We start from the raw sequence: 23,483 nt of genomic DNA, 5'->3' as shown, positions 1-23,483 counted from the left end.
AGCGCTAAACCGCTGAGCCACCCGGGCTGCCCGTCCATCAGTGCTTTTAAATTATTAAATTGTGCGAGTAGATAATCAGAAATCCTAGTATAAGTATTGTGTTTTCAGGGTCTCCTGCAGGAATGCATTTTTCTAAGCTATTTTTGCAATATGTCTTTTCTAGTTGCACCTGAGTGGTTGGTCAGTTTAGCATCTGTCCCTTGATTTTGGCTCAGGTCATGATCTCAGAGCTGTGAGATTGAGCCTCAAATTGGAGCCTGCCCAGCATGAAGCCTGCTCAAGATTTTATCTCTCCCTCTGCCCCTCCCCTCTCCAGCTCTTACTCTCTCTCTCTTTTTTAAAAAAAAATTTTTATTTATTTATTTATGATAGACATAGAGAGAGAGAGAAGCAGAGACACAGGCAGAGGGAGAAGCAGGTTCCATGCCGGGAGCCCGACGTGGGACTCGGTCCTGGGACTCCAGGATCACACCCTGGGCCAAAGGCAGGCGCTGAACTGCTGAGCCACCCAGGGATCCCCTCTTACTCTCTCTGTTACAAAGAAAAAACAAAAACCTTCTCTAAGAAGATCCATGGAAGAATTATCTCGTTGTAAAATGCTTTTTTTTTTTTTAAGATTTTATTTGTTTTAGAGAGGTGGAGGGAGAGAAGGGACAGAGGGGAAGGGAGAGGGACAAGCATACTCAGCACTGGGCTCAGAGCTCGATGTAGGGCTCCATCTCATGACCCTGAGATCATGACCTGAGCTGAAATCAAGAGTCGGACATTTAACAGACTGAGCCCCCAGGCGCCCCTGAAATGCTTTTACTTTTATAAAACTGTAGCTGCAGAGGCAAATAACCCCAACTGTGTTTCTGTACCATGAATTTAACCACATATGATTAAGAAAAAGCTTTAACAAATTAGTTCCTTTTTTTTCTGAATATTTATAAAGAAAGAAGAAACTTTTCTGCCATTGCCACCAGGAAATCAAAGCCATGATTTCTGTCTTTATGGAATTATGCACTGATCCATTATGCAAAAGCATCTATCCCTTTGTCTCCCTTTACTGAGGGTAGACTGTGTGGGTAGATAGCTTCACTGAGTGTCTGTGAGCTGCCCCGAGGTGTGGGGAGTAGTAATAGGCTTCAGTGTTTGTATACGAGAACATGAGTGTAACATCTGTAACATCGCTCAGAAGCTCCAGTGATCGTTAGGATCAAAAGCACTTTCTACATGGGGAGATAGGTCAGCAAGCCCATTATGTGGGTAATCTCAGTGTTTCCAAAACAAGCTGATAACTCAAATAAAAGCACATCTTCTAGGTCACAGGTGTTTCTGCCAAACGCCTTGTTAACGCATCTTCTTTTGCCTTCCCAGTTGTATTTGTCATTGGCAGTGGAATGTACAAGAAGTTTCAGCCCCAGGGTAATGTCATGGGTAAAGTTGTCAAGTGCATTGGTGTAAGTATTTTGGTAGCCCCCTCTCTCCATGCCATTGAGTCATTCCAGAACCCTCTATCTCCTTTAAAGTAAAATGCAATGGAGCGTTGACTTTTCTTTCAATGTCTTTATTAGTGTTCTTAGCTGTTTCAGGAAACTGCAGTTTCTTGTAAAACTCACCAGATGGAAAGGAACACAAACAGAACTTGAGCAGGGAGGGATAGAAAGGGCTCTTGAACTGTTCATTAGATCAGCAAAGAAAGGCAAAGCAGAACAACTTTAAAGCTATCTGACCAGCAGTCCATGGCTGATGTTGGTCAGGAGGCCATGAAGCAAAAGGAGAGAGACGTGGTTCAGTACCCTGTCAAGGGTCTGAAGTGTGGAAAGTGTCAGCCATGAAAATTTCAGGAATTAAGGCTAAGAAAATAATAGTTTAAAAAAGGAACATGCAAGGGGCACCTGAGTGGCTCAGTTGGTTAAGCATCTGCCTTGGGCTCAGGTCATGATCCAGGGTCCTGGGATCGAGCCCTACATTGGGCTTCCTGCTCAGTGGGGAGTCTGCTTCTCCCTCTGCCCTTTCCCTTTGCTCATGATCTCTCTCTCTCTCTCTCTCAAATAAATAAAATTTTAAAATAAATAAATAAATAAATAAATAAATAAATAAATAAAATGAACATGCAAAATGAACAGAGATTCACATATGAAGATTATCAACCATATTTATAGCAGCAAGAATTCACAACACTACCAAGTTTCTGGAAACAGAAGAATGGTGCTTGACTTATGGTACATCCGGCCGTGCTCTGCAGCCATCCGAAGCCTTGTTTTCAAAGACTATTTGGTGACAGCAGCATGCAGGATGTGGTTTCTTCCCTATGAATCTATGTGCTATATGTGCATGCAGGCATATTTAAAGGCAGGAAATAAATGTTGATTGTAGGAAATCTTTCAAAAAAGGAATCAAATAACCTTCTGCCCTATAAAGCCCCCATTTTTTAAATGGATGTAGATATTGCATAATTGGGGGAAATGTGTCACTTATTTATTTTTTAAAAACCACATGTGTGGATGAAAAGACAGCCTTAAAACAATTTTAGTCCTTTGCTTTCCCTTTACTTGGCTTTATTGCATTAAATTATACATGTGTACTTCACTTTGTGAAATAAACGCTTCCTCGTGGTCATAAAACTTCCCTCCTAAAAAAAAAAAAAAAAAAAAAACTTCCCTCCTTCTGTACTGTCCCCTAAAATGAGAACAATTCCCACTATGAATGTTTTTTTCTAAGCTAAAAGGGGAGCTTACCAATTCTCTCTCCAAGACCTTCCTTAACAAGCACTTGACAACTTAGTTTAAACTCCAAAAGAATGACATGAAGCTATTAAGAGTCTCAAGAACGGGACTTTCTGGTATCCTAAAATTGGCCCTTACCTTTGAGTCTCTGCCTTGTACTCACACGTGTGTCCCCAGGCCACCAGTACCATCGCCTTCTCTTGCTGCAATGTCACCGCACTTCCAGTGAACATGCACCATGCAGCATGGTAGCCACTAGCCACACGCGACTGTCAAACGTTTGAAATGTGGCAAAGGCAACTGGGAACAAAATTTTAAATTGGATGGATTTCATTCAAATTAATTTAAGTCACATAACTTCTTATGAACGTGTTTCTGTATAGTGGGTTCTCTTAAATTTTAAAACTGGTACTCAGCTCAGTGAGTGGAAAACTTTTAGTACCTTTGGGACAACTTAGGTATGTCAATTTACTTTTCCAAACTTAAGTTTTATAAGAAGGAAATGCAGTCAAATATTTCTGATAAAAATTGAGCATCCAAATTGTAAAAGTGTAAAAGTGTAAAATATACCCTGGATTTTGAAGACCCGGCATGAAAAAAGAATGGAGAAATTCGCATCAGTTTTAACATTTAATATTAATAACTTTACATAATTATTTAATTACTGATTTACATTTAATGTTAATTTATTACATATTAAGATCATATTTGGGGCTTATGGAGTTAAATAACATACTTAAAATTAATTTCACCTATCTACCTGTTACTTTTTTTTACTTATGTATATTTTTATTTTAATTCTGGTATTTTTTTAAGATTTTATTTATTTGAGAGAGAGAGAGAAAAAGCAAGAGAGAGGGAGCACGAGCAGGGAGAGGGGCGGAGGGAGAGGAGGAAGAGGGAGAAGCAGGCTCCCCGCTGAGCGGGGAGCCCGCTGAGGGGCTCTGTCCCAGGGCCCTGGGATCACGACTTGAGCCAAAGGCAAACGCTTAACTGACTGAGCCACCCAGATGATCCTAATTCTGGTATAGTTAATGTACCCATGTTATACCAGTTTCAGGTCTATCCCTATTACGTTTAATATGGCTACCAAAAAACTTAAATCACAAGTGGCACACATTATATTTCCATTGAACACTCCTCTCCAGAGGGCCTGGAGAGTAAAGTAGTAACGGTATGACTTTGTTTACCCCACTCCAAGGCTCATCATTAGAGATTAGAAATAAATGCAGGTTATGCCTCTTAGCATCATCATTATACTAGTATATACAATTTTGTACCCATCTTCTCTTAGTTTTCCTTTAAAGGCAGTTTTCCTGAAATGTATTTCCCTGAGAAAGTGGTCGGTTCTGTTTTGAAATTTGATTTTTCTTCTTTCCTTCAGTTTGCCCTCAAAAATAGGTTTAGGCACCGGAGTAAGCAGTTTCCCAAGAGGGAGCACTGGCTGGACTGGGCTAAAGAGAAATACGATGTAAGTGGGTCATTATCGCTGCAGTGGTCCCGGGGTCTTCCTCCAGAAGGAGAGCATCCATGGTCGAAATTAGGCTGTAGGACTCCAGCTACATGGACAAAATTATTGGTTGCATCCTTATAAATTCAATTAGTGTTTTAACCAAGACTATGCAAGAGTATTTTTTAATATTGAGAAGAACTTGATAAACAATGGGTAGAATTTATCTGGAAACCATATTATCTTTTCATAGTCTTTTGTTTGGCATAATCTGCCATTAATTATATGTGGTTGTGATCACATAACTAATTTGAAAACAGAAGAGCTGGTTGGTGGTGGGGTTTACATTTACTAGAAGTACATTTAAACTCTAGTAAAATGCCTCCTAAGCATTTTGAATGGCTGAAATTTTGAGTTTTCCAAAGAAATCTGGGGTATTCTTTGGAACAATTAGTCATCTCCCAGCTTGGTTGTGGGTGCAAGTATGTCTACACAAAAACAGCATTGCTGATAGCTATAAGTGACCCAGGTCGTGGCTGATTTGTCCTTCTCCTACTTTATCCACAGGAGCGGCTCATCTCTCAAATTAAGATGGTCACAAAAGTGATGTTCTTGTACATCCCACTCCCAATGTTCTGGGCCCTGTTTGACCAGCAGGTAGTGTGAAGCTGTGTTTCTATACAAATTTCTGTCTTTAACAGATATTCTATGGGCACTACCATGAATGGGGTGGTACCTAGTATTTAGCTCCTAAAAACATTCTCCAGTGGTTTCTTTTTTCTCTGTTTATTTATTAAGTGTTAGATCACAGTGAATTTCCTTTTTAAAAAGATTTGAGAGGGCAGCCTCGGTGGCTCAGTGGTTTAGCGCCTGCCTTCTGCCCAGGGCATGATCCTGGAGACCCAGGATTGAGTCCCACATCGGGCTCCCTGCACAGAGCCTGCTTCTCTCTCTGCCTGTGTCTCTGCCTCTGTATGTGTGTGTGTGTGTGTGTGTGTGTCTCATGAATAAATAAATAAATAATCTTTAAAAAAAAGATTTGAGAGAAAGAGAGAAGAGTGCACACATGCAGAAGTTGGAGGATGGGGAGAGGGAGAGGGAGAAAGAGAATTGTAAGCAGACTCCCTGCTGAGCACGGAGCTGTCCTGGTACTCCATCTCATGACCCGAGATCATCGCATGAGATCTCATCCCATGAGATCATGACCTGAGCCCAAATCATGAATCAGACACTTAACCCACTGAGCCATCCAGGCACCCCACACTGAATTTCTTTAAAAAAAAAAAAAAAGACTCTAGATGGTTCTATCCACATTTCTGTTGCAAAACAATGAGGAAAATTAGGTGTGGGTAAGTAAAGGAGACTTTGGAAAGATTTGATCGAAGTATCTAGGACTCTTATCAGGGGCATCTGGGTGGCTCAGTTGGTTAAGCATCTGCCTTTAGCTCAGGTCATGATCTCAGGGTCCTGGGATCAAGCCCTGCTTTGGGCTCCTGGCTCCTCCTTCGCCCTCTCCTTTTGCCCCTTTCCCCTACTTATGCTCTCTCACTCACTCTCTCCCTCTTTCAAGTAAATAAATAAAATCTTTTATTATTATTATTATCTAGGACTCCTACCAGTCAATCTGAGAATAAAGAGTTTTTCTGATACAGTATGCTCAGAGGATATATAATATTGCCTTTTATGGGATCCATAGAATATTGAAGCTGAGAGGCGCTTGATACCTCTTACTCTAAAATGGAATACTTAAACTAGAAGCACCATCCAGGGATGTAAAATGACTGCTCAAGTCATTCTGACCAGAGCAAGGAAGTAGAACCCAGACTGCTGCCTTGTCGCCCTGCTCTTGCTCCCACCGCTGTAGGAATTTTTCAGATTTGAGTTAAACAACTCACTGCATGATACTCAGCAAAGTAATAAGATATTGTTTCTTTTAGAAACTGGAGCTTTAAAAAACTTTACAAATGGCAGATGGTTTTATTGTGTAGGCAGGATCATTATAAGGGCAAAACATCTCTTAGAAAAAATTTGAGTGAACACATTAATCTCTTTATTTGTAAGTACGGGATTTAGATTAGCATCTTAAACACAGGAACACAGTTTTGCATGTTGAATAGGAACCAGCTCTTGGAATCAGACTTGCACCAGAAATACACTCATCACGTTTTAGCTGTTGTGGCTAGGGGGATTCCATAACCCTTCTGGAAGGGAAATCCTCCCTAGTAAGCCTGTGGGGATCCTGGCTGGCTCAGTAGGTAGAGCATGTGGCTCTTGATCTTGGGGTCATAAGTGCGAGCCCCAGGTTGAGTGCAGAGATTTAAAGAAAAAAAAACAAAGAATTCAAGCAGTGATATATTTCCTGACTTTCCATGATGCCTTCTAAACAGAGTGACTAGGTTATGTTGAAAACTTTATGTGTTCAGTCCTCCATGGAAATAATCATGTATATTTTTACAGTCCTGAGTCGTCTTTATACAAAACAGATCAAACTTAACTGGGCTGCCCAGGTTTAAATCCATCGCTTTCTTGATGGCTTTCCACTTCAGGACAGCCCAGACTGTCAAAAATGGTCCTTAAATAATAATGATGTTCTTGAAGCTGTGATGCCAGTGAACATAGTATATATTCCGTGTGCATAGCTGCCCCACTTTGCAGATGATGCCATGCATTCCAACAGGCCTCACACACGCATCTTTGTCCTTCCTAGGATAGCTGTGTCTCAGAGTGGTGCTCTGTAGGTTCTTCTCTTGGGGTAGGAGAACTATATGTTGTGTTGATTTGTACAGCAGAAATGCAAGTTGTTTGGTTTTACCCAGTATTACAGTGGAGCTGGGAGATAACTTGGGATGTTGAAAAAAACATTTAAATCCCAGAACATTTCAGACTTCATTCCTGATCTGGAAAAGACTCAACCCTGTCTTGCAAAATGTTTAAAACTCATGTTCCCAAATGACACAGCAAACGTATTTGTTTTTAAGGGCTCCAGGTGGACACTGCAAGCAACAGCTATGAGTGGGAAAATTGTAAGTTTGGGGATATCAAGCTTCTCCACCTCCCTGGTCACTATTCCTTTGCTCTAATCCCCTGCCCCCCTTTCCCCTTCCCTGTCATGACATTCCTCCAGCTGATCATCTATGGGAACTTATCAGTGACACTTTCCCCCTCTCTTTTTAGGGACTTCTTGAAGTTCAGCCAGATCAGATGCAGGTAGGAACAAATACTTAAGTTGCTTTCTGAGTTCAAAGGCACCTTTGAGACAAGAGCTAATGGTTCGTTCCCACTTCACCCGTAGACTGTGAATGCCATCTTGATTGTCGTCATGGTCCCCATCATGGATGCCGTGGTGTACCCTCTGATTGCAAAATGTGGCTTCAATTTCACGTAGGTGACTGGCAGGTTTGGGTTAGGCTCTCTGAGTCCTAGGGCTTTGCTAACACTGCGTTCCCTACAGCTTTTGGTGCCTCAATGGAAAGAATATCTTCCCTCCCACCACACCACCTATGTAATGGGGTTTTAAAAGAATTATTTTTGAATTAGAAGCCTATGCGCTGATGTTTCTGGAAATTTTCCCTTCAAATAAAAGTACTATTAATGGCAACCTGAAAAGCTTCTAATTAAAGCTTTTCATATATGTAGATGATAGAAACATTAACTATCATCCAATGTATCACCGGAGCTATAGTTTCTAGAAATTAAATGTAAAAATGCAGATAAGAGGGATCCCTGGGTGGCTCAGCAGTTGAGTGTCTGCCTTTGGCCCAGGGCGTGATCCCGGAATCCCAGGATCGAGTCCCACATTGGGCTCCCTGCATGGAGCCTGCTTCTCCCTCTGTCTGTGTCTCTGCCTCTCTCTCTCTCTTTCTGTGTCTGTTATGAATAAATAAATAAAATCTTTTTTAAAAATGCAGATAAGAAGCTGCATTACTTTTATCCTTCTTAGTCTTAATGATAAATAAGAGAGCGAGACATTTTCAATGGATGTTTTTGTAGAGAAGTTAGTTTTGTTTGGGCAGATGGTGGGCAGGGAGTGTTATCATTAGCTCGCTTGTGTGAAGCTGGCTGAGAGCCACTCTTCAACTTGTCTCCCAGCTCCTTGAAGAGGATGACAGTTGGAATGTTCCTGGCTTCCATGGCCTTCGTGATGGCGGCGATTGTTCAGCTGGAAATTGATGTGAGTTGTCCTCTGGATCCCCAGTGGCCTTTCCTGCGGGTCGGGTGGAACATCCAGAGAAGTCTTTTTCCAGGACTGCGGGGAGGCTTTGGTGTCTGCCCACAGACTGTGGGCGCCAGGGCCGACGTGGATGTGCCATGGGGGCAAGGTGGTCCCTATCAGGCAGCACGCACTGTGGGTGCTCATCACCAGGAAGAGGGCGGCCTGGAGGAGGGGGCCAGTGGGTGGGTGCAAGCAGCAGGGAGGTGGATGGCAGTCACACGGGGAGTTCCTGTTGACCCCGCTTTTACAATGGGAGCGGGAGTTCATAGAACTTGCTCTTTCGCCATCTGAACTCCTGGGAAGCCTGGTGAGAAGTCCATCAGTCACAAACAAGCAGCACTTGGAAAATGTGTCAGTTGTCTTTGGGAAGATGCCTTTGTAGCCTAATGTTTCTAGTGATGTCGGTTCCCAGGCCAGTCCTTGTAGATGCGGGACCCACAGTGGCACCCCCACCCCGGACTCCTAGCGCCCTCAGTCTGAGGCCAGGCTAGGGACGGGTGGGTGCTTGTCATGTGTAAGACCGGCAGGAAGCACCGTCCTCCCGCCCCTCTCCCCTCCTCCTGTCTCTGTGTGTGTCTTTCTCTTTGTCTTTCTCTGTTTCTGTCTTTAGCTCTCCCTCCCTCCTTCTCTCTCTTTTTTAATTTCTCTTTTTAAATGTTCAATTGTGATAAAATAGACATAACAAAAAGTTACCATCCTACACATTTCCAAGCGTGCCTTTCAGTAGCGTTAAATACGTTCACGTTGTTGCGTAACCCGTCTCCAGAACACTTTTCATCTTGCAAAACTAAAACTCAGTGGCCCTTGGAAAACAGCTCCCCATTTCCCCTCCCCGCAGCTCCTGGCTATCCCCCTTCTACTTTCTGTGTCTATGGGTTTGTCTACTCCAAGTACCTCATGTCAGTGGATTCGTACAGTATCGGTGCTTTGTGATTGGCTTATTTCACCAAGCGTAATGTCCCCGAGGTTCATCCGTGTTGTAGCAGGTGTCAGAAAATCTCCTTTTTTAAAGTGGAACCATAGTCTGGTGTTGGATGAACCACATTTTGTTTGTCCATCTGTAAATGGACATTTGGGTTGCTTTCATGTTTTGCCTACTGTGAATAGTGCTCCTGTGAATATGAGTACAGCCACTTGCTCCTGAACATAGCTAGCTTTGTGCAAAATGAATTGTGGAACTAGGACAGACTTCTAGAATAAAATAGAATGGATTGCTTCAGGGACACTGGGATATGAGTGAGAACACTAGGAAAAAAGGCAGAAACCCTGAAGAAACCGTGTGGAGGCAAGAGGCACAGAGCAGTTGTGAAAGGATGTTTAGGGCACCAGTCAGGGCTGTGCTCTAGGCTCCCAGAGTTATAGGGGATGATGCTGGCCTCGCAGGAGAGCAGATCTCATGTGCCACAAGACCAACTTGGTTTGGGTTGTGTTTACTCTGACTCCCTCAGATAGGAGGTTTCATAACCAAGCATCCTTTGATCTGGAGGTGTTAAGAGCAGGAGCAGCCTTTTTGTGACTACTTTGTGATTCCATGTTCTGTGCCAACATCATTTCCTATGGGTGCCATGAGGCAAGTGATGGAGGTTCTGGGTGGGGAGCGGGGGGCAGGGAATTGGCATCTCAGCCAGGGCAGCTTTCCATGGCTGGAGGGCTGGGATGGTGGCATTGCAGTGCCAGGGCCACGCTTATCTTCAGTATGCATAGAAGGCATCACCACCAATTTTCTTTTATTTTGCTCAGAAAACTCTTCCAGTCTTCCCCAAACAAAATGAAGTCCAAATCAAAGTACTGAATATAGGAAATGGTGCCATGAATGTATCTTTTCCTGGAACGGTGGTGACAGTTAGCCAAATGAGTCAAGTAAGTAGAAGGAAATGCAACTTTCCTTTTTTTATCTTCTGACCTGAGTCATATTAGGATTTGAAGAAACTGATCTATTTAATCTTTATTTAATTCCTACAACAAGCCTAGAACTGAAATGTCTTAGTATCTTAGTCTCATTTTGGCATCACTCTAGACCAGTGTGCCTCAAACTTTAATATGCATGTGAATCACTGGGGGGAGCTTGTAAAATGCAGATTCTGAATTAGAAGGTCTGAAATTCTGCTTTTTTTAACATGCTCTCTCTCAGGTGACAGTTGCCACTGTTGGTGAGTGGAACCACACTTTAAACAGCAAGGATCTGTCAGTGGTTCTCTACCAGGGGCTATTTTGTCCCCTTAGGGACATCTGGCAATTTCTGGAGACATTTTTCATTGTCACTACTCAGAGCATGCAATTGGCATTTCATATGTAGGAAGCCAGGGTTGCTGACACATGGTCCCATCACAAAGACTTATCTGGCCCCAAATGTCAGCAGTGCTAAGGTTGCAAAACCCTAATCTGGATGGCCACTGGTCTGAACTAGAGGCTCCCAAACTTGAGTCCACATTAGAATCACCTGGAGAGCTCTGATAATTCTGATACCTCAGAGATTTTGCTTTAATTGGTCTCATTCCTGTTCAGCCACGGTTAAGAACTACTCCCTTAGATCTTACCAAACTGATGACCTTGAAGACAAAAGAAAATCTGACTGGTACTTGGAGCAGCCCAGTACTGATTTTCCTCAGGGTTATTACTTCATCCCTAGTACTATACTTTGCCCAGTGGCAGAAATTATTTCCAGAATGTTTATTTTCATAAAACAAAATGGAAAGTAAAATGCTATGCGAAAAGTATAATTCTTGTATAACACTAAACAACTTCATGACAGAATCTGTAAGGGTGAGTGGGGGGCCAAGACAAACCAATGTCACTCCCACAAGGCATTTTTTGGTCTGTATGACTGTGAACTGGGGGTGTCAAATAATATGCCATGATAATGTTTAGTTACACAGTGCAGAACAAGAATCCAGGGTATTAACTATAACTCCTTTTCTCTCATTACAGTCAGATGGATTTATGACTTTTGATGTAGACAAACTGACAAGTATAAACATTTCTTCCACTGGATCACCAGTCATTCCAGTGACTTATAACTTTGAGCAGGGCCATCGCCATACCCTTCTAGTATGGGCCCCCAATAATTACCGAGTGGTAAGTAGTTGGACACCTACAGCTGATTCTTTACTAATTGTGGTGTTAGAGACACAGCCTCTTAGGGGTGTGACTTTGTTTTACCCCATGTGGTATTACATAAGATAATCTTCAAGCTCTTCCTTCTTCAAGGATATGAGTCATTTGACTCTCAATAAAACTTTGACTGGAGGATAGGAATGGTTAATATTATTTTTTTAAAAATATTTTAAATGCTTAGGGGATACCTGGGTGGCTCAGTCAATTAAAGCATCTGACTCTTGATTTCAGCTCAAGTACTGATCTCAGGGTGATGAGATTGAGCCCCACCTCAGGCTCTGTGCTGGGCATGCAGCATTCTTAAAATTCTTTCTCTGCCCTTCACCTTCACCCTAAAAAAAAAAAAAAAAAAAAAAAAAGAAGAAGAACTGTTGGGCATGGGATGGGGTATGTATGAGTATACACAAGTCACACAAATACATATGTGCATTCTTAGCAACTTTTTGAGATAAAATTTTAAATACATCTATAATTGTGTTGGTTAAAAAATTTGCACTGAGTAATTGGAAATTTAAAACAGTCTTTGAAAAAATATAAAAATATATTAGGTAAAAGCAATAAAAACACATGCAAAATACTTCATGACAAAATATCAGCATCTAGATATGCCATTCATTATATTAAGAAACTATGAAGGTATAGCTGACCTAAGTGGAGGAGTTGTGAGTATTCTGTAAGGTGACCTTCTATAAAACTGCAATATGGAATTAAGATTTCTTGGTCATGTGTTTTATTAGGGCACTCTTGAGTTACTCATTCTAAATTCTTAAACAGTAGTATTCTGTGGAACCACTAGAAAGCAATCATCAAAAATTGTTGAGGCTCATGTCAACCTCAAGGAAAAACCAGGGTGAAGGATGGAGACCTGCAAATGTAATCTTATGCCCTGACTCTTAGGATAAATATCAATATTATTCTCCTTCTCAAAGGCTAAAATGGTAATCTAAATTTATTCTAGTGGATTTGATTTGAAAATACTTTCTTTCTCAGGTAAAGGATGGCCTTAACCAGAAGCCAGAAAAAGGAGAAAATGGAATCAGGTATGTGTTTTTCTTTAAAATCTAAGTTTTGGGATCCCTGGGTGGTGCAGCGGTTTAGCGCCTGCCTTTGGCCCAGGGCGCGATCCTGGAGACCCGGGATCGAATCCCACATCGGGCTCCCGGTGCATGGAGCCTGCTTCTCCCTCTGCCTATGTCTCTGCCTCTCTCTCTCTCTCTCTCTCTCTCTCTCTCTGTGTGACCATCATAAATAAATAAAAATTTTTTTAAAAAATCTAAGTTTTATCAGCTTCTCGTGGAAGTAATGCACTCCCATAGTAAAGTTCAACTATAATAAGACTATAAAATGAGAGTATAGAAATTTATCCCAAGAATATAAAGCTGGTTCAATATTTTGAAAAATCAATCAATATAATCTATCATCTTAATAGATGGATCTGCATATCGATGGATGCAGAAAAAGCATTTGATGAAATTCAGTGTCCATTCATGATTTAAAAAAAAAAAACAGCAAACTAGTAATTGAAGGGAACTTTCTTACTCTGAAAAAGGACATCTAAAAAACCCAAACTACCATTGTACTCAATGGTGAAAGTCTCAATGCTCTTCCCAATAAGTTCATCCACACCCTCCACTCCTATTCAACATCTTTCTGGATGCTAGTGCAATGAGACTAGAAAAAGAAAAAAGCATCTTGATTATAAAGGAAGAAAATAGGGCAGCCCGGGTGGCTCAGTGGTGAGGCACTGCCTTCAGCCCAGGGTGTGATCCTGGAGACCCGGGATTGAGTCCCACGTCGGGCAGCCTGCTTCTTCCTCTGCCTGTCTCTCTCTCTCTCTCTCTCTCTCTCTCTCTCTCTCTCTCTGTGTGTGTGTGTGTGTCTCATGAATGAATAAATAAAATCTTTAAAAGAAAAAAGGAAAAAATAAAAACTATTCCTACTTCAGATGACATAAGTATCTGCATAGAATGTCCCAAAGACTCTACCAAAAAACTTCATGGAATCAATAAGTGAATTTAAAAATGAGTGTAGAAATGTTACAAAGCATACGGTTGGCAACAAAGATCATGTTTCTATATACCAGCAATGAATGATTGGAAACTGAAATTTTTAAATTCTGCAATAGCTCAAAAAAAGATAAAATACTAGGTACAAATCTAGTAAAAACATGTATGAAGATTTGAGAAGTAAAACTACAAAGGGCTTATGAAAGAAATTAGTGATGAGTGAAATAAATGGAGAGACATGATGGGTGCATTGATCAGGAGACTTAATATAATGACAAGTCAATTCTTCCCAAAACTGACCCATAGGGTTAATGCAGTTACTATTAAGATCACAGCATTTTTTTTTTATTTTTCCAGTTTTATTGAGGTATAAGTGACAAAATCAAATACATTTAAAGCATACAATATGATTTGATATATGTATACATGAGATGTTTACCACAATCAAGTTAACACAATCACCATACAGTTACCTTTTCTGTATGTGTAATAAGAATGCTTAAGACCTAATCACTTAGCACATTTGAAGTATACAATATAGTATGAATTATAGTTACCATGCTCTACATTAGAACCTCAGAACTTATTTATTGTGGAACTGAAAGTTTATAGCTTTAACACAACTTCCTGTTTCTCATCCTCCAATCCCTGGTAACCACCATTCTACTGTTTCTATGAGTTCCAATGATTTTTAGGTTCTGCATATATGTGATACCATGTAGTATTTGTCTTTCTCTGGCTTATTGCACTTAATGTTTCTAGTTTCATCCATGTGGCCATAATTGCAGGGTGGCCTTCTTTTTAATGTCTAAATAATATTTCATTTTAATACATACGTATAGACATATAGGCATAGGTGAGTTAGATTTCATCTAAACTAAAAAGATTTGTTCTGTAAATCTCACTGTTAAGAGAATGAAAAGGTAAGCTACATAGTGGTATAAAATATTTACAAAAACAAAAAACAAAAAACAAACAAACAAAAAAAAACCCAAAACAACAACAACAAAAAACAAAACAAGGGATCCCTGGGTGGCGCAGCGGTTTGGCACCTGCCTTTGGCCCAGGGCATGATCCTGGAGATCCGGGATCGAATTCCGCATCAGGCTCCCGGTGCATGGAGCCTGCTTCTCCCTCTGCCTGTGTCTCTGCCTCTCTCTCTCTCTCTCTCTCTCTGTGACTATCATAAATAAATTTAAAAAATTTAAAAAAAATTTACAAATCACATATCTAAGTATTTGTATCCAGAATATATAAAGTACTCTGCCAAAACACAATAATAAGAAAATAACCCAGTTTAAAAACAGCAAAGGATTGTGACATTTCACCAAAGAAGATATACAAATGGCAAATAAGCACATGAAAATATACTCAACACTATCGGCCATTAAAAAATAGAAATTAGGGGCGCCTGGGTGGCTCAGTGGTTAGGCACCTGCCTTCAGCCCAGGGCCTGATCCTGGAGACCTGGGATCGAGTCCCATATCGGGCTCCCCACGGGGAGCCTGCTTCTTCCTCTGCCTGTGTCTCTGCCTCTCTCTGTGTCTCTCATGAATAAATAAAATCTTTAAAAAATAAAATAAATAAAATAAATAAAAAATAGAAATTAGGGATGCCTGGGTGTTTCAGTGGTTGAGCGTCTGCTTTTGGCTCAGGGCATGATCCCGGAGGCCCGGGATCGAGTCCCACATTGGGCTCCCTGCATGGAGCCTGCTTTTCCCTCTGCCTGTGTCTCTGCCTCTCTCTCTCTCTGTCTCTCATGAATAAATAAATAAAATTTTTTTAAAATAAAATTAAAAATAGAGATTAAAACCACAGTGATTTGCATGACATACCTATTAGATGGCTATAATAAATTTTTTAAACTGACAATGCCAATAAATGCTGGTGAGAAGGCAGGGCAACCGGAATTCCCATGCTTTGTCTAGTGGGAGTGCAAAATGGCACAGTCACTCTGAAAAACAGAGGGGCAGTTTCTTATAAAGTGAAATGTATACTTACCATACAACCTAGCCATCCCACTCAGATATTTATCCTAGAGAAATGCAAACTTGTGTTCATACAAAAATCTAAACGTAAATGTACATAGAAACTCTATTCATGGGGGATCCCTGGGTGGCTCAGCGGTTTAGTGCCTGCCTTCAGTCTGGGGCGTGATCCTGGGGTCCCAGGATCCAGTCCCACTTTGGGCTCCCTGCATGGAGCCTGCTTCTCCCTCTACCTGTGTCTCTGCCTCTCTCTCTCTCTCTCTCTCTCTCTCTGTGTGTGTCTCTCATGAATAAATAAATAAAATCTTTTAAAAAAACTCTATTCATGATCACCAAAGATTGGAAGTCACTCAAATGATCTTTAGTGGGTGATGGATAAACAGACAATAGACTATATAGTACATCCATACAACAGAATATTACTCAGAAAAAAAGAAACTATTGCTTTACAATAATATAAATGAATTTCAAATGTATTATGTTATGAAAAAAGCCAGTCTCAGAAAGTTACATATGTACTGTATAATTCCACTTACCTGGCATTCTGGAAGTGGCCAAAAAAAGATAAGGATGTGGGAACAGATTGGTGGTTACCTTGGGTAAGGCATGGAGGAGAAGTTTGGCTATGGGTCAGCATGAGGGAGATGTGGGGGCGAATAGAACTAGTCTGTATCCTGGTTGTGATGGTGTTTCTCTGAAACCAGACATGTGTTAAAACTCATGGAACCGTACACCAAAAAGCCAATTTACTGTAAATACACTTTTTAAGTAAGATTGAAAAATATGAACAAGTTGGGGGAGAAATAAGTGTAGGGCTCCTATTAACCTCAACTCTTATTGCCAATCTTTGTGTGGCCACTCATTAACCATTTCAGATTTTAGCTTTTACAGTGTTAATATTTGTAATATTTATCTTTGTGTGTATTCCCTGTGCTAGGCTAATTCTAAAAATGATTAATAAACAGGATTTACAGGTTGACTATAAAAATATTAGTCACAATGTAATAAAAGTCTGAAAGGGAAGGAAATGTAATTTTATATCCTTAAAAAATGTCCACAAATGGAAATGTTCTGAATGTCAAAATTAATTGGAATATCCTATTATATACCCTGAATTGTTCAGTGGCACCATTGTCTTTATTTATTTTTAAATTTTATTTATTTATTAGAGACACAGAAACAGAGAGAGAGAGAGGCAGAGGGAGAAGCAGGCTCCATGCAGGGAACCCAGCATGGGACTCGATCCCCGGTCTCCAGGATCACGCCCCGAGCCGAAGGCAGCACTAAACGGCTAAGCCACCAGGGCTACCCATACCATTGTCTTTAAACCAAGGTTTTCTTGCACAGCTTTTGTGTTTTCCTGTAACTCACTTGGCCTCTTGTTGACCAAAGCATGAGCTTTTAACTCCAGGGTGATCCAGAGAATGAATCCAGGGAATTCACCTTCCTCTTTGAGAACCAACTCTTCAGCATCCTCTTTGATATAACCAGGGCATTTGCTCTGTAGTCCTGTGATGCTACTGTCCTCCTAGAATTTTCACTATTTGTCCTTTCTTTCTTGAATTCTATGGCATCTTCCTCGGACACCTTTCTTGTTTGGCTGCAGACTTGTGCTCAAATATCTGATCAGAAAAGCGTGAGGTAAATTGCAAGTCCTTGCTTGCCTGAAAATGGTTGTCTATTCTCATAGTTGGTTATAGGTTGTCTGCCATTTTCTTCCCACAATTCTGGAGGCTCGTCCCTATTGACATCCAGGCCTTGTTCTCTCTCTCTCTCTTTCTCTCTCTCTCTCTCTCTCTCTCTCACACACACACACACACACACACACACACACACACACACAGCATCTGCCACTCTTTGTAGTTGATTTAATTTTCCTTTCACCAAGCTTTGGGTATTTTCTTTCTCCTTGGTATTCTCACATCTCTCTGTAGTATAACTACATATGGGTAGTAACCAGCAGTAGGAGCTTTTGATTTTTGGTTCCATCTCATTTTCTTTGTTCTCTTCTGTATGAGTTTGCGAAGACTGCCATCACAAAGAACCACAGGCTGGAAGACTTAAGCAACAGAAAATTATTTCATCATAGTTCTAAAGGCTAGAAGTCCAACAGCAAAGCATTGGCTGGGTTAGTTTTCTCTGAGGCCTCTCCCCTTGGCTTAGAGATGCCCATCTTCTCTCTATGTCTTCACATGGCCTTTCTTCTGTGTGTGTCCTAATCTTCTCTTCTCATAAGGACACCAATGGGGTGCCTGGGTGGCTCAGTCAGTTAAGCATCTGCTTTCGGCTCAGGTCATGATCCCAGGGTCCTGGGATCAAGCCCCACATCCTCAGCAAGGAGCCTGCTTCTCCCTCTCCCCACCCTCTCATCATGCTCTCTCCCTCTCTCTCTTTCTCTCTCATAAATAAATCAAATCTTAAAAAAAAAAAAAATGACACCAGTGATCTTGGATCCATCATGACCTCATTTTACCCTGTCTCCAAAAACAGTCACATTCTGAGGTCCTGAGGGTTAGGACTTCCAACATATGAATTAGGGGTAGGGGGGTAGACACAATTTAGCCCATAATATCTTCCTTTCTGTCTTCTGGATTGTTCCTCTGTCCTGCACACATGCACATACACACAACTGTCCCAGCAGATCTGGAAAGAAATCCTCTGATGATGGTCACCTGGCCCTTTCCTGATCTTTGTGTCTGAGTCTGAGAAGTGCATCTGGGATGTCCTTTGTGGCTCAGAATCATCATTTTGGTTTATTCAGAAATGTCTCCTCACTTTAGAAACTTCGAACAATTTAATTCATGGTATCCTTTCTTATTCTGGTGCTATGCTAAAGCTTCATTCTTCTTTAAATTGTCTTTGTTGAGGAGTATCTGGGTAGCTCAGTTGGTTAAGGGTCTGCCTTCAGTTCAGGTATCAGTAAGTTGCAAGACTTACATGACCTCCTTCAACAAAGCCCTTTAAAATAAAATGACAGGGAAACCTGGGTGGCTCAGTGAGTTGAGTGTTCGACTTGATTTCAGCTCAGGTCATGATCTCACAGATGTGAGATTGAGACCTGCAACCAGCTTAGTGCTGAGTATAGGGCTTGCTCAAGATTCTCCTCCTCTCTGCCCCTCCCCCCATCTTGTGCATGCTTGCACACGCATGCACACTCTCCCTCTCTCTAAAAAAAATTAAAATAGTGAGAATACTTGGGTCAAAAATTGGTTGAGAATTTGATATTGATCTTTCTCATGAATTTTTTATCATTATGGATGGCTACATATGTATATGCTTACAATGTTCTTGAGCATGTTTTTAAACTTAATATATTATTGTACTGTATATGTTCTGTAATTTTATATTATAAAATATATTATGTTATAAAATATCATTTTAATATTTATCTATATTATGTATCCCTTATCCACTCACTTAAACCACTATACAATATTCCATTGCATGCATATACCACAATTTATTTATCCGTTCTTTTCTTCAAGGAAATTTAGGTTGCTGCCATTTTTCCAAACAGTGCCCTGGTTCACATTCATAAATGGGTTTTTTTGTCCACACGTATGAAATTTCTCTAGAGAGGTGGCCTTTAAAACTTTTATCACATCCAATAAAAATATTTTGATATTTTTATACTATATTCATAATGCATAAGTATAGTATCTGTTATAAATTATATATAATTATTATATATAATTATATACGCACAAATTAATATGTGCATATAAATCATTTGAAATAGATTAAGACAATGAGAAAAGTTAAAAAAACAATATTTTACAAGTATTTTTATTCATTAGTGATACAAAAAGCATTAATGTAGATGATATGATTATATATGCTTCATTAGTTTCTAATAAGCTCAATTTAAGATTTAGAAAAATCTCTGCATAGGCTTGGTTTTAAGTTCAGTTTATATCAGTCCTTGGTTTTCATGACTGTCTTACTGAAAGAGATACTTTGAGGAGGGAATATGGGCAGTGCATAACTGACCATAGTAGATTTTTAAAAATTTCTTCACTTCAAGATAGTTATTGAAATGAAGGGTTTATTGAAATTATTGTGGTGCTGGGACAACTGGATGCCTACATACAAAAGACTGAAGTTGTACCCTACCTGATACCATACACAAAAATATACACAGTGGATCACATATCTAAATATAACTAAAACAATAAAATTTATTTTAAAAAATAGGAGTAAATCTTTGTGACCTTGGGTTAGATAGTAGTGTCTTGGTTATGAAGCCAAAAGAACAAGCAACAAAAGGAAAAAATAGTCACTTGGGCTTCATCATACGGAAAGCTTTGGTGCTATAAGCGATATCATCAAGACAGTAAAAAGGGGATACCTGGCTCAGTTAGTTAAGCATCTGTCTTTGGCTCAGGTTATGATCCCAGAGTCCTGGGATCAAGCCCCATGTCAGGCTCCCTGCTCACGGGAAGTCTGCTTCTCCCTCTCCTCTTTGCTTATGCTCTCTCTCTCTCTCTCTCTCTCTCTCAAATAAATAAATAATAAATAAAACCTTTTAAAAAGACAGCCCATAGAATGAGAGAAAATATTTGCAAATTATATATCTAAGAGATTCCAAATACATAAAGAACTCTTACAGCTCAGGAGTAAAAAGACAACCCAATTTTTTAAATGGGCAAAGTATTTAAAGAGACAGTTCTCCAAAGAAAATATAGAAACAGCTAAAAACCAAGGAAGGAGGCACAGCATTGTTAATTATTGGGAAAAGGCAAATCAAAACCACAATGAGATACCAGCCCACACCACTAGGCTCTAACCAAAAACCAAAACAAAAGCAACCAAAAAATAGACCATAACAAGTGTTAGTGATGATGTGGATGACTCAGAAGACTTTGACGCTGCTGGTGGGAATGTAGAATGATAAAATGATGCAGACACTTTGAAAAACTGTTCCTCAAAAGGTTAAACATAGTTACCATATGAGCCAGTCATTTCACCCAGAGGTTGTCCACCCAACTATTAGGCTCCTGTTGACCTGCGTCAGGGTTCCCTTTTCTGTGGTAAGCACCTATCAAACTACACCAAGTCAAATGCCCCGGGACTCCAGGGCCTGAGCTTAATTCAGAGAAATGTTCTCCCAGTAATTAGAATTTGGCCAATATTTCTTGTTGCCACAAAGCTGGTGAAATTTGGCCACACAGGTTAAATGGTTCTCTGCAGTACTTGGATATACGATGTTATTACTTCCCATTCTTTAAATTGGATAATCTGCAGAAAGCTTTCCTCACCTCTTTCGTGGAAGGAAGAAATCAATTAGTCTTATTCGGAGCAGCACCCTTCTATAGCCTGGAGTGTCAGGGTCTTCTATAGTCTGAAACTTTTAAGGAAGGGATCTAATCACCTGCCCATACTGTCGCTATCTATATGGCCTTTTGAAGGAAAGCAATTCAATTGGCTCCATGTGAAGCTTACGAATAGGGGAGTTTTCAGCAACTGGAGGAAGCCATGGGAGCTAGCACCAAGTCCTGTGGGTGCTACACTCCTATCTGTATTCTAATGTGATGCCAGTCACCATCACTCCAGGTCCTGCAGACACAGACTTCCCTGCCTGAGGCGAGCTCCCCAAAAGTGTCTCTGGTTGCTGGATTGGCCCTCTTCTTCCTCTCCACTCTTTGGGCTAGGGGTAAAGGACAGAACATGGCCTTCCATCCCCAACCCCAGAAAGAAGCCCAGATGGAGACTGTTAGGGTACTAAGCAACTTCAACTTTTGGTCCTTCACTGCTTTAGTTCTGAAGCTCCTGAGCAAGGAACACAAAGCTCTGCCTTCTTGAAGGGGAGACCAGCTCCTATTTCAATCCATGCTAATATCCCAACATACCATTGCAATAGCTCATAATTACAAAGGACTCAAAACAGCTCAAGGCAGAAGACTGTGGCCAGTTCTTCTGGGTGTGTTCTCATGAGTGAGTGAACAAGGGCAAACCTAGGGTGGCTTCCTTCTGCCTTTATAAGTCTAGAAATCTGGGATCCCTGGGTGGCGCAGCGGTTTAGTGCTTGCCTTTGGTCCAGGGCGCGATCCTGGAGACCCGGGATCGAATCCCGCGTCAGGCTCCCTATATGGAGCCTGCTTCTCCCTCTGCCTCTCGCTCTGTGTGTGTGTGTGTGTGTGACTATCATGAATAAATAAATAAAATTTTTAAAAAAAAGTCTAGAAATCTTCTATAAACATCTTAAATTCCTTACAAAAGAAACCATAGCCCAAGTTCAGGTGCACATGCTATGACCTAAAGCAAAGTATCCCATAGTCCAGTCACAAAATCGATGGTTTTCTGTTTCAGATTTATAAATAGTCTTAATGAGAGCCTCAACATCACCATGGGCGACAAAGTTTATGTGAATGTCACCAGTCACAATGCCAGCGAGTATCAGTTCTTTTCTTTGGGCACGTAAGTACTCATCCTGGACACTGTCCTCCAAAGTTCAAGGATTTCAAGTCTTTTTCTATACATTGAAGCTGTTAATACCAGGAAGATTCACCTATATTATTCTTTCTTTCCACAGAAAAAACATTACAATAAGTTCAACACAACAGATCTCACAAAATTGTACAAAAGTTCTCCAATCATCCAACCTTGAATTTGGTAGTGCATATACCTATGTAATCGGAACGCAGGTCAGTAGGTCATTCTATTGGATCAGAAGTTCTACTCAAACACTTAGGACCTGGTAATGACTTAACTGGGGTAGTGTTAGTATCTGTGTTTTAAATGGGCTTAGAATTCATTTGCCACTAATTCCTTAACTTATCATTGACCTAAGTTGGCTGTTATTTTTAGAATAAAAATAAACAAGACTGACTGACTCTGACTTAAAAGTTCACATTGACCTGTGTTTGATGCTTCTCCATAGACTATTTACATGGACTTACGAACTTTTAGTTCAAAGAGATGGCAAGGTTTTAAACAAACCTGACTTCCAAACTACTCTCTGATTTAAGAGGAAAATGCTAGTGAACAGATTTTCAAATTCCACCAAGGCCATTTCATCATGAGGATAAAATGCACAATTGCATATTGTCACTTAAATTGTGTACTTACTTGACAAATCCTTTGACGTGATCCTACAAGTCCAAACTCCATTTGCCTATTTGAGCAATTTTTATTCTAGAAGCAATCTCCATTTTAACTTCTCACTTTTGCCTTTGTGGTTTAGAGCACTGGCTGCCCTGAATTGCATATGTTTGAAGATATTTCACCCAACACAGTTAACATGGCTCTGCAGATCCCGCAGTACTTCCTCATCACCTGCGGCGAGGTGGTTTTCTCTGTCACAGGACTGGAGTTCTCATATTCTCAGGTCTCTTGGTCATTGTTTCTATCAACCCCTCCTCCATACCCCTACCTTCAAAAAAATGGTGCTGGGACTTAACTTCAATAAATTATGTATTTATAGTTTAGAAGAGTCTAGAAAGCATTATGATATCTTCCACCAAACAAGGTTTTTGAGATCCCCAAGTTGTGTCTTTATCGAATAATAATATGACTCTGTTTAGCATCTTGGGTGCATGTATCATATGACTCTGCATTCCCACATCATATGCTAGAGATTTAGAGTCCTAAGTGAGAAAAACTGTATTAATGACCATGACCAGAGTCATGATAGGCAGCAGATTCTATATTCTGAAACAACTAAATGATACCAACTGTTCATAATAGTGCTCATTTCTGGGTAATGTCCTCATAATCATTAAGGCTCAGTTGAGATCTCTCCATAGCTATGAGTAAACAACACTACTCAAGTCCTAGCTTTTAAAAGTTAAAAGATATTATTGCTTTCAACTGTTAAAGATGAGACTAATGAGGCAAATTTTGCTGGTACCTGAATTAGAGCTTAGTTTCTCAATTATTTTATCAAAATAGAGTTAAGGGCACTGTGGCCCTACAATGCCTAGCACCTTCAAGTCTTGCAGTAAAAATCATAAATATGTTAGACAATCCCTTTCTGTGATGACCTCACAGTCTAATAAAATG

General features: G+C 40.4%; 1 protein-coding gene across 1 annotated transcript in view; it reads left to right on the top strand.

Moving 5' to 3' along the window:
• Positions 1-23,483, top strand: part of SLC15A1 (solute carrier family 15 member 1) — a 49,865-nt gene that overhangs the window by 23,768 nt on the left and 2,614 nt on the right. Inside the window, 13 exon segments of the mRNA NM_001003036.1 lie at positions 1,360-1,442; positions 4,096-4,182; positions 4,729-4,818; positions 7,140-7,184; positions 7,336-7,368; positions 7,454-7,542; positions 8,251-8,332; positions 10,115-10,234; positions 11,303-11,449; positions 12,479-12,528; positions 21,792-21,899; positions 22,015-22,126; positions 22,666-22,809. Of these exon segments, the coding sequence (NP_001003036.1) occupies positions 1,360-1,442; positions 4,096-4,182; positions 4,729-4,818; positions 7,140-7,184; positions 7,336-7,368; positions 7,454-7,542; positions 8,251-8,332; positions 10,115-10,234; positions 11,303-11,449; positions 12,479-12,528; positions 21,792-21,899; positions 22,015-22,126; positions 22,666-22,809 (1,190 nt within the window).

Source organism: Canis lupus, chromosome 22 (assembly GCF_011100685.1).
Source record: "Canis lupus familiaris isolate Mischka breed German Shepherd chromosome 22, alternate assembly UU_Cfam_GSD_1.0, whole genome shotgun sequence".
Classification (NCBI taxonomy): domain Eukaryota; kingdom Metazoa; phylum Chordata; class Mammalia; order Carnivora; family Canidae; genus Canis; species Canis lupus.
The sequence above is the reverse complement of the archived record's forward strand: the minus strand, read 5'-3'. Positions and strand labels throughout refer to the sequence as shown.